Source organism: Rana temporaria, chromosome 6 (genome assembly GCF_905171775.1).
Source record: "Rana temporaria chromosome 6, aRanTem1.1, whole genome shotgun sequence".
Taxonomy (NCBI): domain Eukaryota; kingdom Metazoa; phylum Chordata; class Amphibia; order Anura; family Ranidae; genus Rana; species Rana temporaria.
The window spans coordinates 6,358,811-6,376,221 of record NC_053494.1 but is presented as its reverse complement, the minus strand read 5'-3'; the positions used below and the strand labels follow the sequence as shown (position 1 = coordinate 6,376,221).

The 17,411-nt window shown below is 43.1% G+C and overlaps 1 protein-coding gene and 1 long non-coding RNA gene across 2 annotated transcripts in view; both read left to right on the top strand.

Moving 5' to 3' along the window:
* Nucleotides 1-333: 333 nt before the first annotated feature.
* LOC120942969 lies at nucleotides 334-1,356 on the top strand. Its single transcript, XR_005750265.1, has 2 exons — nucleotides 334-367; nucleotides 1,236-1,356. It is a non-coding gene; the product is annotated as an uncharacterized LOC120942969 (long non-coding RNA).
* A 6,858-nt stretch (nucleotides 1,357-8,214) lies between these two features.
* LOC120942963 (serine protease 33-like) overlaps nucleotides 8,215-17,411 on the top strand; it is a 103,889-nt gene continuing 94,692 nt past the window's right edge. Inside the window, exon 1 of the mRNA XM_040355962.1 lies at nucleotides 8,215-8,405. Within this exon, the coding sequence (XP_040211896.1) occupies nucleotides 8,321-8,405 (85 nt within the window). The 5' untranslated portion in view covers nucleotides 8,215-8,320. The remainder of the gene's footprint in view (nucleotides 8,406-17,411) is intronic.

Genomic DNA, 17,411 nt, shown 5'->3' with positions numbered 1-17,411 from the left:
GAATCTTTTCTCTCTATGTAGAATCTTTCCTTTCTATGTAGAATCTTTCCTCTCTATGTAGAATCTTTCCTCTCTATGTAGAATCTTTTCTCTCTATGTAGATTTTTTTCTCTCTATGTAGAATCTTTTCTCTCTATGAAGAATCTTTTCTCTCTATGTAGAATCTTTTCTCTCTATGTAGAATAATCTCGGACTAATAGAGTTAGGTTAGGCACATTCAACCGCAGATTCAATAGACGCAGATTGCTATTGTCACCGACATGTCAAATCTTCTATCTGTATCCAACTGCTGTCGCAAAAAAATAAAAAAAATAAAGCATTTTTTGATGTCGGATCTTTTGCGAATTCTGCGCATTCGTTATTGTTTGTTAACCCCCCTGACGGTAAACACGAGCGTGACTCTGGGTTGGTTTTACATGTTAGGATCGGCAAACCCGAATCACGCTCGGGCTGGACAGGCTTACCTTTCGCTGGATCCACAGGCTTGGTTTACTCACCTTGTCCCTGGATCCAGCGATGCCACCCGCTGTGTGAGCGAGCGGGACCTCCTCGCTCGATTCACAGTCCCCGTGTGACGCCGATCTCCGTTCCCTGCGACGTTACGACGCACGGGAGCGGAGAACGGCGCCAAATTCAAAAAAGTAAACAAACACATTACATACAGTATACTGTAATCTTATAGATTACAGTACTGTATGTAAAAAATACACACCCCCCTTGTCCCTAGTGGTCTGCCCAGTGTCCTACATGTACTTTTATATAATAAAAAATGTAATTTCTGCCTAAAAACTGTAGATTGTCCAAAAGTGTCCCTTTATGTCAAAAATGGTTTTAGATCAGCTAGAAAACAGCGATAATAAATTATAATCACTTGCAGAAATGTGCGATAGCGATTTGCGGGGAAATTCGTCATAAAAAAAATAAAATAATGACAGCGACAATTCTGCAACTACAAATTTCAGTGATTTTGAGTTGATTACATTATTGAATAATTTTTATTATAATTATATTATTATTTGTTATAATTATTTATAATTATTTATTATATTATAATTTATAATTTTGTTTTAAAAAAAAAAATCATACCCGGGATGCCTACAAGACTCTTGCTTGGTCAGATTTAAGTGAGTTATTCCTAAAAATTACAGGCCTACAGTATAAAACGCCAATTTCCTTGCAAAATAAATGTACCGCTTTTGGTACGTAATTCCAGACAGAATCATACCGCCAGGGAGGTTAAAAAACAAATGCACATGTCTACTTGGATGTGGTGGCTGCATTAGGGCTGATTGTTTTTGTCGTACTATTCATGTAATAAAAATTTAATTTTTAAGTAAATTTGTATCTTCAAATGCATTTGGGCACCTTTATAATCCCGAACTCAAATCCCTTTACATCTATTCTATCAATACAAGGGATGAGGTGCCGGATCTCCTGAGGTCACTCAATTCACACCCTACTACACCTTCACATTTTAGTTGTCAGCGTCCATTCCTTTTACTTGATAGCACAGAGTAAAGAAAGTTAGAGATGAGCATTAGAAGGAGCAAACCTCTAGAAATTTGGTCTGAATCCATCATTGTCTTAATTCTGGGGTCAACTTTAACCACTTCCATACTGGGCACTTAAACACCCTCCTGACCAGACCAATTTTCAGCTTTCAGGGCTCTCACACTTTGAATGACAATTACTCAGTCATGCAACACTGTACCCAAATGATTTTTTTGTCCTTTTTTTCCCACAAATAAAGCTTTCTTTTGGTGGTATTTGATCACCTCTGCGTTTTGTTTTTTTTGCGCTATTAATGAAAAAAGACCGAAAATTTGGAAAAAAATATTTTTTTTCTTAGTTTCTGTGATAAAATTTTGCAAATTCTTAATTTTTCTTCATAAATTTTGGCCACAATTTATACTGCTACATGTCTTTGATAAAAATAACCCCAAATTTTGGGAAATTATTTGGTCTGTGTGAAAGTTTTAGGGTCTACAAGCTATAGCGCAAATCATAAAAAATGATCACATCTGATCACACCTGATGTACTGAAGGCCTATCTAATTTCTTGAGACCCTAACAAGCCAGGAATGCCCACAGATGGCACTGATGAGGTGGCACAGATGGCACTGATGAGGGGGCACAGATGGCACTGAGGCAGCACAGATGGCACTGAGGCAGCACAGATGGCACTGAGATGGGTACTGATGAGATGTTTACTGATGTGCACCGATGAGGCATGTGTACTGGTGGACACAGGTGGGCACTGATGAGGCGGCACAGATGGCACTAATGAGGCGGCACAGATGGCACTAATGAGGCTGCACAGATGGTACTAATGAGGTGGCACAGATGGCACTGAGATGGGTACTGATGAGATGGGTACTGATGTGCACTGATTGACTGTGGCACAGGTGGGCACTGATGAGGTGGCACAAGTGGGCACTGATGAGGTGGCACAGGTGGGCACTGATTGCAGATGTGCACTGAGGTGGCAGATGGGCACTGGGCACAGGTGATACTGGTGGCACAGGTGGGCACGGTGGTACTGGTGGACACACGGTGGTACTGGTGGGCACACGGTGGTACTGGGGGGCACTGTGGGGGGCACTGTGGCAGGCACTGTGGGGGGCACTGTAGTACTGGGGGGTACTGTGTGGGGCACTGTAGTACTGGGGGGTACTGTGTGGGGCACTGTAGTACTGTGGGGGGCACTGTAGTACTGTGGGGGGCACAGGTGGTGGCACTGGTTAGTCTTTTTTTTTTTTTTTCAGCGCTGGTTACCTTTGATTCCTCTCCCCACCTCACACGCGCTGTCTGTGTGAGGAGGGGAGAGCCGGCAATGAGAGATGATCTCATATGTTTACATATGAGATCATCTCTCATTGGCCCCACAGATCGCGCTGTAAATAGCCGCTGCGATTGGCTATTTACCGCGATCTGTGTTTGGCTGTGTCCAATGTGATCTTCAATGGGGAGCCCTGTGTGCCATGAGGACTTCTGCCAAGAATAGATTCACTGGAAAAGACCCTTTATATGGACTAAGCCAATCAAATGTGCTCATGTGTATGATGTCATTTTGCCTATAAAAAGCCAATAAAGGTCCCGCCTCTCTCTCTTTACGGCTGGACACAGAAGGAAGCGAGTAGTTTGTTCCTCAGCTCTCTGCATGCTTTCATAATTTTGGTCAACGGCAGAATGGGTTATGCCCTGAGGTTGTGTCAGGGGTCAATGGGTTCTCTGAAGAAAAGCAGCTGTGCGTTCAGAGAACAGTGTGAGAATGAGGAGAGATTCCAACAGATGAAGGAGAGTGCCTGTGCCAGTACCAGCCAGAGGGTGGATGCCACAGCAACGGCGACAGTATGAATGGGGGGCAAGGAGGTGGTTTCACATGGTGAGTCAGTATCTGCCCTCCTCCCTCTCCAACAGCCTGGGCCATCTCAGGAGGAGGTTGAGGAAAATGGCAGATTGCTGCAGGCCATTGCAGAAATGGAATCTCCCTTGAGTGTAGGGTGACCTAGATTGCCCGGGACAGTCCCGGATTTGCAGGTCTGTCCCGGGCACCTTCATTCCAGGACAATACAGTGTCCCAGAATGAAACCGACACAGCCACCCCCTGTGCCAATCCGATGCCCCCCAAAAAGGCCGCCACATCACCGCTTTACTCACTGACAGTACTTGTCCTGGCCGGAAATGCCTGGAGGAGCACAGTCTCCGCCCCCTGTTTGTGATTGGAGAAATCATAAATCCCGCCTCTTGTGTCCAATCACTGTGCTGTGATTCGTTACAGCACAAGCTGATTTTTGGGAAGGGGGGTGTCCCTGAATTGTAGTTTGTAAATGTGGTCACCCTACTTGAGTGGCACCGACTCATCAGATGAAGATCATGGGAATGCAGGAAGAGATGGCATGTATCCAGACAGAGAAGTTGGCTGGCTCTGTTTTGGGAGCGATGTGGACGGGAAATGTAGTTTAACCACTTCCATACAGGGCACTTACGCACCTTCCTGCCCAGGCCAATTTTCAGCTTTCAGCACTGTCGCAATTTTAATGACAATTGCGCGGTCATGCTACACTGTACCCAATTGAAATTTTTATCATTTTGTTCCCACAAATAGAGCTTTCTTTTGGTGGTATTTTATCACATCTGCGATTTTTATTTTTTGCGCAACAACTAAAAAAAGACCAACATTTTTGAAAAAAATTAAGTTTTTATTTTTTCTGTTAATTTTTTTTGTAAATAAGTAAGTTTTCTTCTTCAATTATGGGCACTGATATGGCGGCACTGATGGGCACCGATGAGGTGGCACTGATAGGCACTAATAGGCGGCACTTATGGGTGGCACTGATGGGTACTTATGGGTGGCACAGATGGACACTGATAGGTGGGCACTGGGCATAGATGGGCACTAAGAGGTGGCACTGATGGACACTGGGTGGCACTGATGGACACTGAGGGGTGGCACTGATGGCATTGCTGGGCATCATTTCATTCAGTGCCCATGTTGCCAGCCATTTGTGGGCACGGATTGGCATCGATTGTGTTAATTTTTTTTATTTTTTTTTGTGACATTTGTGTGCTATATTGAGCACCGGGGGGCACTCCCTGGTGGTCTAGTGTTGGCATCCGAGGGGGGGCTGCGCTTATAGACAATCAGCGCGAACCCCCCCTGTCAGGAGAGCTGCCGATCGGCTCTCCTCTACTCGCGTCTGTCAGACGCGAGTGAGGAAGAGCCGATCAACGGCTCTTCCTTTTTTTACATCGTGATCAGCCGTGATTGGACACGGCTGATCACGTGGTAAAGAGTCTCCGCCGGAGGCTCTTTACCGAGATCGGAGATGAAGGGTGTCAGACTGACACCCCGCATCACCGATCGCCACGCTGCGCGCCCCCACGGGCACGCGCCCCGGCATGTGATCCTGCAGGACGTCAATAGACGTCCAGTCAGGATTTCACAACCACTTCCCGGACTATTGACCGGGCGGGAAGTGGTTAACAGCAAAAGTAATTTTTTTCTGCGTAAATGTCGTTTTTCTGAAGAATATCATAGAGGTGCACAACTTCATAGACAGGTTTAAGGCATCCCACAAGAATATCACGTAAACGCATTGTGTATTTTTATTTTTCATTGGCACATGTCCTCAATGGCAGTGCCCAATGCCCCATGCTTATTTCACCACTCAGGTCAGAAAATTGGATTTTCATTGGTTTAATAAAGGTTGAATTTAGTTTAAAGCCCTGTACACACGATCGGATATCTGATGGAATCTAATCCGATGGATTTTTTCGTCGGATATCCGATGAAGCTGACTTTCATCAGTCTTACACACCATCGGTCAAAAATCCGACCGCGTCCAATGCGGTGACGTACAACACTACGACGTGCTGAGAAAAATTAAGTTCAATGCTTCCGAGCATGCGTCGACTTGATTCTGAGCTTGCATTGATTTTTCTAAGACGATCGTTTTTTTCTATCGTTTTTTTATCTATAGGAAAAATTTAAAACATGTTCTATTTTTTTTCACCGATGGAAAACAAACCGATGGGGCCCACACACGATCGGTTCGACCGATGAAAACAGTCCATTGGTCGTGTGTACAGGGCTTCAGATTACTAAACTGCTGTTCTGTATCCTGATTTTTTATTTGCATTGTGTTTAAAAATATCATATCATTCCAAATAAAATAAAATTGTATGTTTTAATTGGGGGACCTTTACTTACTAATGGCCGTCCTGCCCCAGGCGTCCACATGTGTTATTCTGAGAGGTGAACTCCACACAAGCAAAGACATCTTATGATTTCAGGTGAAAAGCATGCTAAACATGCTGAATGCTGAGTTTTGTAAATGTTTTCAGGGGAACTAAAGTGATTATGCAAATAATCTTTCCAGAAAGAACCCAATTAGAGAATTTACTGTAAGTTGAAGAACAGGTTCAAAAAGTATTAGGTTGCTTGAAAAAAAAACACTGACGGGTAAGAAAATGGCCTTTTCCTTTAAAAAAACCTTAATTTTGCTCTATACCTAGGGCACATTTTAACAACACCTACAGTAAATCTATCATATCCTTCCTCATATCATATACCATATGCTATCCTTCACATACTGCCCCATCATACCCTCCACACCGCTCTTCTGCACATACTGCCCCCATCATACCCTCCACCCACCTCTCCTGCACATACCATCCCCATCATACCCTCCACCCACCTCTCCTGCACATACTGCCCCAATCATACCCTCCACACTCCCCTCCTGCACATACTGCCCACATTATAAACTCCACACTCCTCTCCTGCACATACTGCCCCCATCATACCCTCCTCCCACCTCTCCTGCACATACTGTCCCCATCATACCCTCCACCCACCTCTCCTGCACATACTGCCCCCATTATAAACTCCACACTCCCCTCCTGCAATACTGCCCCCATCATACCCTCCACCCACCTCTCCTGCTACATACTGTCCCCATCATACCCTCCACCCACCTCTCCTGCACATACTGCCCCAATCATACCCTCCACACTTCTCTCCTGCACATACTGCCCTCATCATAAACTCCACACTCCCTCCTGCACATACTGTCCCCATCATCTTTTAATATCTCTTTGTCTCTACTGTGTACCCCCTCTCCACAATGGCACCTGTGGACCCCTTTACATTACACAGCACCTCACAGCTCTGGATCCCTTTACATTACACAGCACCTCACAGCTCTGGACCCCTTTACATTACACAGCACCCCACAGCTCTGGACCCCTTTACATTACACAGAACCCTGCATCACTGGCCCCCTTTACATTACACAGCACCCCAAAGCTCTGGACCCCTTTACATTACACAGAACCCTGCATCACTGGCCCCCTTTACATTACACAGCACCCCACAGCTCTGGACCCCTTTACATTACACAGAACCCTGCATCACTGGACCCCTTTACATTACACAGCATCCCACAGCACTGGACCTCTTTACATTACACAGCACCCTGCATCACTGGCCCCCTTTAAATTACACAGCACCCTGCATCACTGGCCCCCTTTACATTACACAGCACCCTGCATCACTGGCCCCCTTTACATTACACAGCACCCTGCACCACTGGACCCCTTTACATTACACAGCACCCTGCATCACTGGACCCCTTTACATTACACAGCACCCTGCATCACTGGCCCCCTTTACATTACACAGCACCCTGCACCACTGGACCCCTTTACATTACACAGCACCCTGCATCACTGGACCCCTTTACATTACACAGCACCCTGCACCACTGGACCCCTTTACATTACACAGCACCCTGCATCACTGGACCCCTTTACATTACACAGCACCCTGCACCTCTGGACCCCTTTACATTACACAGCACCCTGCATCACTGGACCCCTTTACATTACACAGCACCCTGCACCTCTGGACCCCTTTACATTACACAGCACCCTGCACCTCTGGACCCCTTTACATTACACAGCACCCTGCATCACTGGCCCCCTTTACATTACACAGCACCCTGCACCACTGGACCCCTTTACATTACACAGCACCCTGCACCTCTGGACCCCTTTACATTACACAGCACCCTGCATCACTGGACCCCTTTACATTACACAGCACCCTGCACCTCTGGACCCCTTTACATTACACAGCACCCTGCACCTCTGGACCCCTTTACATTACACAGCACCCTGCATCACTGGACCCCTTTACATTACACAGCACCCCTTTCCCTTGACTGAAACACTACACTATATTGACAGTATATTTATTTCAGGTCTAAAAGAGGAACCTTTTGGAATGAGGGACAAATGGATTTGATTCCAGAAGAGGGACAGGCACTCTAAATAAGGGACAACTAGAAACTGTGCCGTAGGCTACAACTCTGTGTTGTGTTTGCTCTGCGGTTCCAGACTTGCTAAAAACACATAAAAAAATAGTCTAGTATTACCTGTGGCAACAGATGTTGGAAAAAACAAAGCACAGGCCTGGTAAACAATATAAAACAGCGCTCCCTTCCCTCTGTCCTCTGGCCAGTTCGGCCCTGCTCCTGGCTCTCCCTGGCAATTCCAGGGGGGGGGCAAACGACCCCCCTTGCCCTATGGAGCGGACGCCCATGTATATAAACTGCCCATTGTCATACCCGCTGCACTCCTCTCCTGTACATAATTGATCTTGTGTTAGCATATGGGGAATTTGTCGGTCAGCACCATAATTTAGGTGTCAGGTGGAATTCCAGATAAGGGTAGGACTGGCCAGAGACATAATGAAGAATGAGGAAACTAAAAAGGTTTAAATTCATGAACAGAAAATTGTGCTCTTCACAGTTCAATGAGAGAGAGCAAAAGAGATCTACTGAACATCTTGTACTCTGCTGGGATGGGAACGTTGACTGTACTCATCCTCCTAGCCACAGGTTAGTAACTCACCTAAAAGTCTGCACTCACCTAGAGCCTCACTAGAGAGTAACTTGGTTAAGAGCGTTTTTCAAGACAAGCAACATTTTTTTAAATACATTTTGACTTGATATACAAGCGATGTCTTAATATACAAGTAGTGTCATGTCACAACTGAGTATAAAAGAGAAGAGAGGCTCCTCTTAGGCCTCGTACACACGATAGGTTAACCAGAGGACAACGGTCTGATGGACCGTTTTCATCGGTCCAAACCGATCGCGTGTTATCGTTATTTAACCATAGGTTTAAAAAAAGCCAACTTGCTTTAAATGTAACCGATGGATTCCTAACCGATGGGAAAAAAACGATCGTTAGTAGGCACAACCATCGGTTAAATATCCACGCATGCTCAGAATCGACGCATGCTTGGAAGCATTGAACTTCGTTTTTTTTAGCACGTCGTTGTGTTTTACATCACCGTGTTCTGACCCGATCGTTTTTTTAACTGATAGTGTGTAGGCACGACGGACCATCAGTCAGCTTTATCGGTTAACCTATGACAACGGTCCTTCAGACCCTTCTCATTGGATGGACTGATCGTGTGTACGAGGCCTAAGTGTAGCAATATGGTTACATTTAATGAAAGTACAACATTTTAGCAACATATTTCTACACTTAGAGGCTCCTCTCTTCTCTTTTATACTCTGGAGCTCCTGCTGGATTTTGCTTCTAATCCCCTTGTGGAGGACATTTTATGGTTATACAACCAATCACATCGCTGTAATCTTTTTATATGGACTATAAACTGAAGGACCTATGAATAAATGGTTGTGGAACGAATCATTTGAGTTTCCATTATTTCTTATGGGGAAATTCGCTTTGATATACAAGTGCTTTGGACTACAAGCATGTTTTCGGAAGGATTTATGCTCTCAATCCAAGGTTTTACTGTAACTAGGGAGGAGTGGAGTGATTTCAGATACAATTATTTTGCCGTGAAATCACTGATTCCGCTATTGATGAGATTTTGCTGAAGTCGGAATTTTGCTCATTAAGCTTCTACGGTAAGAAGTGCTATCAATCCTACTTTTTTTTTTTTATTTAGATGAAATGAAGATTCCTGAGATCATTGTAACTTCATATGAACAGAGGGCCAGATTCACAGAAGAGATACGACGGCGTATCTCCTGATACGCCGTCGTATCTCTGAGAGTATCTATGCGGCTGATTCATAGAATCAGGTTACGCATAGATAGCCCTAAGATCCGACAGGTGTAATTGACTTACACTGTCGGATCTTAGGATGCAATACTTCGGCCGCCGCATCGTTTTCCTGCGTCGGGTATGCTAATGAGCATTTACGGCGATCCACAACGGTTTTTGCGTTCGTTACGTCGTCGCTAGTAATTTTTTCCCGTCGCAAATTTAGTCATGCTTTTACATGCCTTAATTTTACACGAGCCATGTTAAAGTATGGCCGTCGTTCCCGCTTCGAATTTCAATTTATTTTTTTTTGGGCGTAAGACGTCCGGGAATACGAAACGCCGTAACTTCACGTCGCCGTTCAAAAAAATGACGTCACATCGCGCAAAGCACGGCGGGAATTTCAAAACTGAGCATGCGCAGTACGTCCGGCGTGGGAGCGCGCCTAATTTAAATGGTACACACCCCATTTGAATTGGGCGGGCTTGCGCCGGACGTGATTTTGTAAACGCTATAACTTTTGCGCAAACCAATCAATAAACACTTATTGCGATTTTTTTTTACGAAAAATATGTAGAAGAATACGTATCGTCCTAAACTGAGGAAACATTTTTTTTTTATATATATATATATATATTTTTGGGGGATATTTATTACAGCAAAAAGTAAAAAATATTAATTTTTTTCAAAATTGTCGCTCTATTTTTGTTTATAGCGCAAAAAATAAAAACCGCATAGAGGTGATCAAATACCACCAAAAGAAAGCTCTATTTGTGGGGGAAAAAAGGACGCCAATTTTGTTTGGGAGCCACGTCGCACGACCGCGCAATTGTCAGTTAAAGCGACGCAGTCCCGAATCGCAAAAAGTGCTCTGGTCTTTGGGCAGCAATATGGTCCGGGGGTTAAGTGGTTAATAGTGTACGAGTTGAAGGGACTCAGGGAGCGCTAAATATCCATGGGTGTATAAATACATAAGGGGGGATATGATCTCCATGTATAAATACATAAGGGGGGGGGTGATCTCCATGTATAAATACATAAGGGGGATATGATCTCCATGTATAAATACATAAGGGGGGATATGATCTCCATGTATAAATACATAAGGGGGGGATATGATCTCCATGTATAAATACATAAGGGGGGATATGATCTCCATGTATAAATACATAAGGGGATATGATCTCCATGTATAAATACATAAGGGGGATATGATCTCCATGTATAAATACATAAAGGGGGATATGTTCTCCATGTATAAATACATAAGGGGGGGATATGATCTCCATGTATAAATACATAAGGGGGGGATATGATCTCCATGTATAAATACATAAGGGGGATATGATCTCCATGTATAAATACATAAGGGGGATATGATCAATATGTATAAATACATAAGGGGGGATATGATCTCCATGTATAAATACATAAGGGGGGATATGATCAATATGTATAAATACATAAGGGGGATATGATCTCCATGTATAAATACATAAGGGGGGATATGATCTCCATGTATAAATACATAAGGGGGGGATATGATCTCCATGTATAAATACATAAGGGGGGGATATGATCTCCATGTATAAATACATAAGGGGGATATGATCTCCATGTATAAATACATAAGGGGGATATGATCAATATGTATAAATACATAAGGGGGGATATGATCTCCATGTATAAATACATAAGGGGGGATATGATCAATATGTATAAATACATAAGGGGGGATATGATCTCCATGTATAAATACATAAGAGGGGATATGATCTCCATGTATAAATACATAAGGGGGATATGATCTCCATGTATAAATACATAAGGGGGATATGATCAATATGTATAAATACATAAGGGGGATATGATCAATATGTATAAATACATAAGGGGGGGATATGATCTCCATGTATAAATACATAAGGGGGGATATGATCTCCATATATAAATACATAAGGGGGGGATATGATCTCCATGTATAAATACATAAGGGGGATATGATCAATATGTATAAATACATAAGGGGGGATATGATCTCCATGTATAAATACATAAGGGGGGATATGATCTCCATGTATAAATACATAAGGGGGGATATGATCTCCATGTATAAATACATAAGGGGGGATATGATCAATATGTATAAATACATAAGGGGGGGATATGATCTCCATGTATAAATACATAAGGGGGGATATGATCTCCATGTATAAATACATAAGGGGGATATGATCAATATGTATAAATACATAAGGGGGGGATATGATCTCCATGTATAAATACATAAGGGGGGATATGATCTCCATGTATAAATACATAAGGGGGGATATGATCTCCATGTATAAATACATAAGGGGGGATATGATCTCCATGTATAAATACATAAGGGGGGGATATGATCTCCATGTATAAATACATAAGGGGGGATATGATCTCCATATATAAATACATAAGGGGGGGATATGATCTCCATGTAGAAATACATAAGGGGGGATATGATCTCCATGTATAAATACATAAGGGGGGATATGATCTCCATGTATAAATACATAAGGGGGGATATGATCTCCATGTATAAATACATAAGGGGGATATGATCTCCATGTATAAATACATAAGGGGGGATATGATCTCCATGTATAAATACATAAGGGGGATATGATCTCCATGTATAAATACATAAGGGGGGATATGATCTCCATGTATAAATACATAAGGGGGGATATGATCTCCATGTATAAATACATAAGGGGGGATATGATCTCCATATATAAATACATAAGGGGGGGATATGATCTCCATGTAGAAATACATAAGGGGGGATATGATCTCCATGTATAAATACATAAGGGGGGTATGATCTCCATGTATAAATACATAAGGGGGATATGATCTCCATGTATAAATACATAAGGGGGATATGATCTCCATGTATAAATACATAAGGGGGGATATGATCTCCATGTATAAATACATTGCACAGAGCAGGTACTATTAAAATGTTTGCAATTATTTTTTTTTTAAGCGTGACTTTAATATGGTGATAACTGTCTGCATTTTACATTGTGAATGAAGAGTAATGACCTAGGGGACATTAAAAAAAAATATATATATATAAACTGATTGGGCTTGATGTTGAAAATACATGGCTGAAATTTTTGCCATCAAAATCTTTTGTGCTAGAATCAGTTAAGAGTATTTCCATCCCTTTTAACCACTTCATTACCGGGCACTTAAACCCCCTTTACTGCCCAGACCAATTTTCAGCTTTCAGCCCTGACGCATTTTGAATGACAATTGCGCGTCCATACAACACTGTACCCAAATTATATCTTTATCGTTTTTTTCCCACAAATAGAGCTTTCTTTTGGTGGTATTTGATCACCTCTGCAGTTTTTATTTTTTGCGCTATATAAAAAAAAAGGCAGAAAATTTTGAAAAAAAACAAACAAAATTTTTTACTTTTTGTTATAATAATATCCCAATTTAAAAAAAAAAATAATAATATTTTTTTCCTCCTTTTAGGCCGATACGTATTCTTCTACATATTTTTGTTAAAAAAAATTCGCAATAAGCGTATATTGATTGGTTTGCGCTAAAGTTATAGCGCCTACAAAATGGGGGATAGATTTATGATTTATTTTTAATTTTTATTTTTTTACTAGTAATGGTGGCGATCTGCGTTTTTTTTTGTCAGGCCTGCGATATTGCGGCAGAGATATCGGACACTTTTGACACAATTTTGGGACCATTCACATTTATACAGCGATCAGTGCTATAAAAATGCACTAATTACTGTATAAATGTGACTGACAGGGAAGGGGTTAACACTAGGGGTGAGGAAGGGGTTAAATGTGTATCCTAGGTGTGTTCTAACTGTGGGGGGAGGGGACTGACTGGGGGAGGTGACCGATGCTGTGTTCCTATGTAAAAGGGACACAGATCGGTCTCCTCTCTCCCTGACAGGACGTGGAGCTCTGTGTTTCCACCCCATCATTACACACAGAGCTCCACGTCCCTGCTGTCACCGCCGATCGCGGGTACCCGGCGGACATCGCGGCCACCAGGCACGCGCATCGGCTTCCCTGCGATGCGCCGGGCACAGTGTTTCCCCACTGCGCGCCCCCAGCGGCGCGCACAGGGAATGTAAACAACAGGACGTCCAGGGACGTCCACCCGGCACTTGAGAGCCGCGCTGTGGACGTCTTTCGTCTACAACGTGGGTCCCAAGTGGTTAAAGGTAACACACTAATAAATATGGTTTCGTTGTTTGTGTGTATTATTTATTTATTTATAATTATTTTATTGTGGAAGATAAAAAAGTCCAAACTCATTTCTTTCCTTTTTTTTCTTCTATCAGCCGGCAATGCTTTCGGTGCTGCAGATTATTCAGTGTGCGGTTCCCCCTTGGTGTCCAGTCGGATAGTTGGCGGTACGGATGCGTTGGATGGGGAGTGGCCCTGGCAGGTCGCTGTTAAGGATAAAGAGGCAAATGGAGAATATTTATGTGGGGGCTCCCTGATCTCCCCGGAGTGGGTTATGACTGCAGCACATTGCATCCACTAGTGAGTATAACATGTGACCTTTATATACCAATTCTTCCATCAGACACCAATCATTCTGCTTTTGGAAAAATGTTTACTAAAAATACAGTCATGGACATGTTAACTGATACAGTGTTCATCTTTTATAAAACAGGTGTCAGGTGTGCCCCATTGATCATCACTGATTGCTAATATTGGGCCCCCCATGCTTATAATAGACAGGTAGACAGACAGACAGACAGACAGACAGACAGACAGACAGATATACATATAGATAGATAGATAGATAGATATACATATAGATAGATAGACAGACAGACAGACAGATAGATAGATAGATAGATAGATAGATCATCTCTCGCCTTGATTGCTGCAACTCCCTCATCATTGGCTTACCTCGGCATACTCTAACCCCCCTTCAGTCCATCATGAATGCTGCGGCCAGACTCGCGCATCCACCTTACCAACCGCTCTGTCTCTGCTTCTCCCCTCTGTCAATCCCTCCAGTGGCTTCCGCTCGCCCAACTAATTAACCACTTGACCACTGGGCACTTAAACCCACTTAATAACCAGACCAATTTTCAGCTTTCGGTGCTCTCACATTTTGAATGACAATAACTCAGTCATACAACACTGTAACCAAATGAAATTTTTGTCCTTTTTTTCCCCACAAATAGAGCTTTCTTTTGGTGGTATTTGATCACCTCTGCGGTTTTAATTTTTTTCGCTATAAATGAAAAAAGAACGAAAATTTAGTAAAAAAATGAATTTTTCTTCATTTCTATTATAAAATTTTGCAAAAAATGAATTTTTCTTCATAAATTTGGCCTAAAATGTATACTGCTACATATCTTTGGTTAAAAAAAAAAATTTGGATATTATTTAGTCTGGGTGAAAGTTATAGGGTCTACAAGCTATGGTACCAATTACTGAAAATTTATCAATTTGATCACATCTGAAGTACTGACAGCCTCTCTCATTTCTTGAGACCCTAACATGCCAGAAAAGTACAAATACCCCCTAAATGACCCCTTTTTGGAAAGAAGACATTCCAAGGTATTTAGAAAGAGGCATGGTGAGTTTTTTAAAGTTGTCATTTTTTCCCACAATTCTTTGCAAAATCAAGGTTTTTTTTATTTTTATTTTTTTTCTACAAAAGTTTCATATTAGCGGGTTATTTCTCACACACAGCATATGCATACCACAAATTACACCCCAAAACACATTCTGCTATTCCTCCCGAGTATGGCGATACCACATGTGTGAGACTTTTACACAGCGTGGCCACATACAGAGGCCCAACATGCAGGGAGCACCATCAGGCGTTCTGGAGCACCCAGACCAGTTCTGACATTTCTCTCCTACATGTAAAAATCATCATTTATTTGCTAGAAAATTACATAGAACCCCAAAACATTATATATGCTTTTTTTAGCAAAGACCCTAGAGAATACAATGGCGGTCGTTGCAACTTTTTATCGCGCATGGTATTTGCACAGCAATTTTTTGAACGCATTTTTTTGGGAAATAAAACAGTTTTGTAACAGTTTTGCGATGAAAACTTGCGGCGGTGTAACGTATCTACGATACGTTACGCCGCCGCGATTCTTCGTGAATCTGGCCCTAGGAGCACACTTGGGGCATCATGAAGGGTAATTTGCACTTCTGCCTAGAACTAAGCAGGATTCAGGTCTACAGGACAGCAGAGGGGGTTCTAGCAGCAGTATAAATGACCCACTGTCACAATACAGACTAGATTTGAAGTCTCTGGGGTGCTGAACCTTCAGCCTGAGCCATTGACTCATTCATAACACTGGGGGGTTATTTACTAAAAGGCAAATCCACTTTGCACTACAAGTGCAAACTACAAGTGCAAAATGCACTTGAAATTGCACTGAAAGGGCACTTGGAAGCGCAGTCGCTGTAGATCCGAGGGGGACATGCAAGGAAAATAAAAAACAGCATTTTAGCTGGCAAGTGATTGGATGATAAAATCAGCAGAGCTTCCCCTCATTTCAGATCTACCCCTCAGATTTACAGCGACTGCACTTCTAAGTGCACTTTGAGTGCAATTTCAAGTGCACTTTGCACTTGAAGTTTGCACTTGTAGTGCAAAGTGGAATTGCCTTTCGTAAATAACCCCCAGTGTGACCTTTACCTATGGTTCCACCTGTTGGTCCTGTCTATTTGCTGGTAACCCAGTTATGGACTAAGTCCTTGTGTGTTGATATTTTCATCAAAACAAGCTTTGTTTTTTAAAATAATTTATTAGTCTTCTCCGGGGGCCCCCCCTGTCTTCTTTAGCTCTTTTAGCAGGGGGGCTTCTTCTTTCGCTATTCAGGGGGTCTTCTCCACTCTCCGGGGGTCTTCTCCACTCTACGGGGGTCTTCTTCTATGTTCGCCGCTCTCCGCTGTTGACTCGGCGCACCTCGGTTCTTCCTCCCGCTGTCCGGTGCCTTCTCCTTCAGGGCTGCCCGCCGCTATACTAGCGGCGGCCAGCCCGCTGTTCTGTGACGTCTTCTTCTTCTTCTCTTCTCTTCTTCTGCCTTCTCCCGATGTTGACACGACGCCTCTTCCCGCTGCAATGACGGGTGCGCGGCTTGCATCCGACTTATATAGGCCTCACAGTCCCATCATGCTCCGGTACCTACCCACGTGATACCCAGCAGTGGTGATGCATGCAGAGCAGCCTTGTGTGTCACGCCAGGGACCAAGCTTTCAAGGGCTTGAAAGGTATCTGGAGTGCCAAGCTAGGGACTAAGCAAAAGCCTTGAGGAGCTCATGGGATTCAGAGTCAGTGAATCAGAGAGTCCAGTGAGAGACCATGAGCTTAAAGGGCTGAAGAGCAACAAGTGGACATTGTAGTGAAGTTGAAAGAACTGTTGAACTTTGCGTTAGGAACTGTTAAATAGTGTCGCCATATGAGACAGCAAACTTGCACATGCAGAAGTGGCACCTTGCTGGATGCCTTTCCCTGTACGGCTGTCTTCCTATTGAAGTCTCTGAATCTGCCTATTGAAATTGCAACTACTTAAGGGTGTCCTGGCCCTAACCCTCTTTCCCTTGCAAAATATAAAAAGGACTGTTAAAAGGAATAAAACCTCTTTTGCATCCAAGAAGTGTCTGGCTCCCAATGACTTTTACCACCTTTGCACCCACTATGCCTCACAATCCACTACATATTGAAGGATGTCAGCGGTCTGTGGCCTCAAAGGTTCTCGTTAGACTGGAAGAGGTTAGAGATTCTGCTACATTCCCTTCAATCCCCATCTGTTC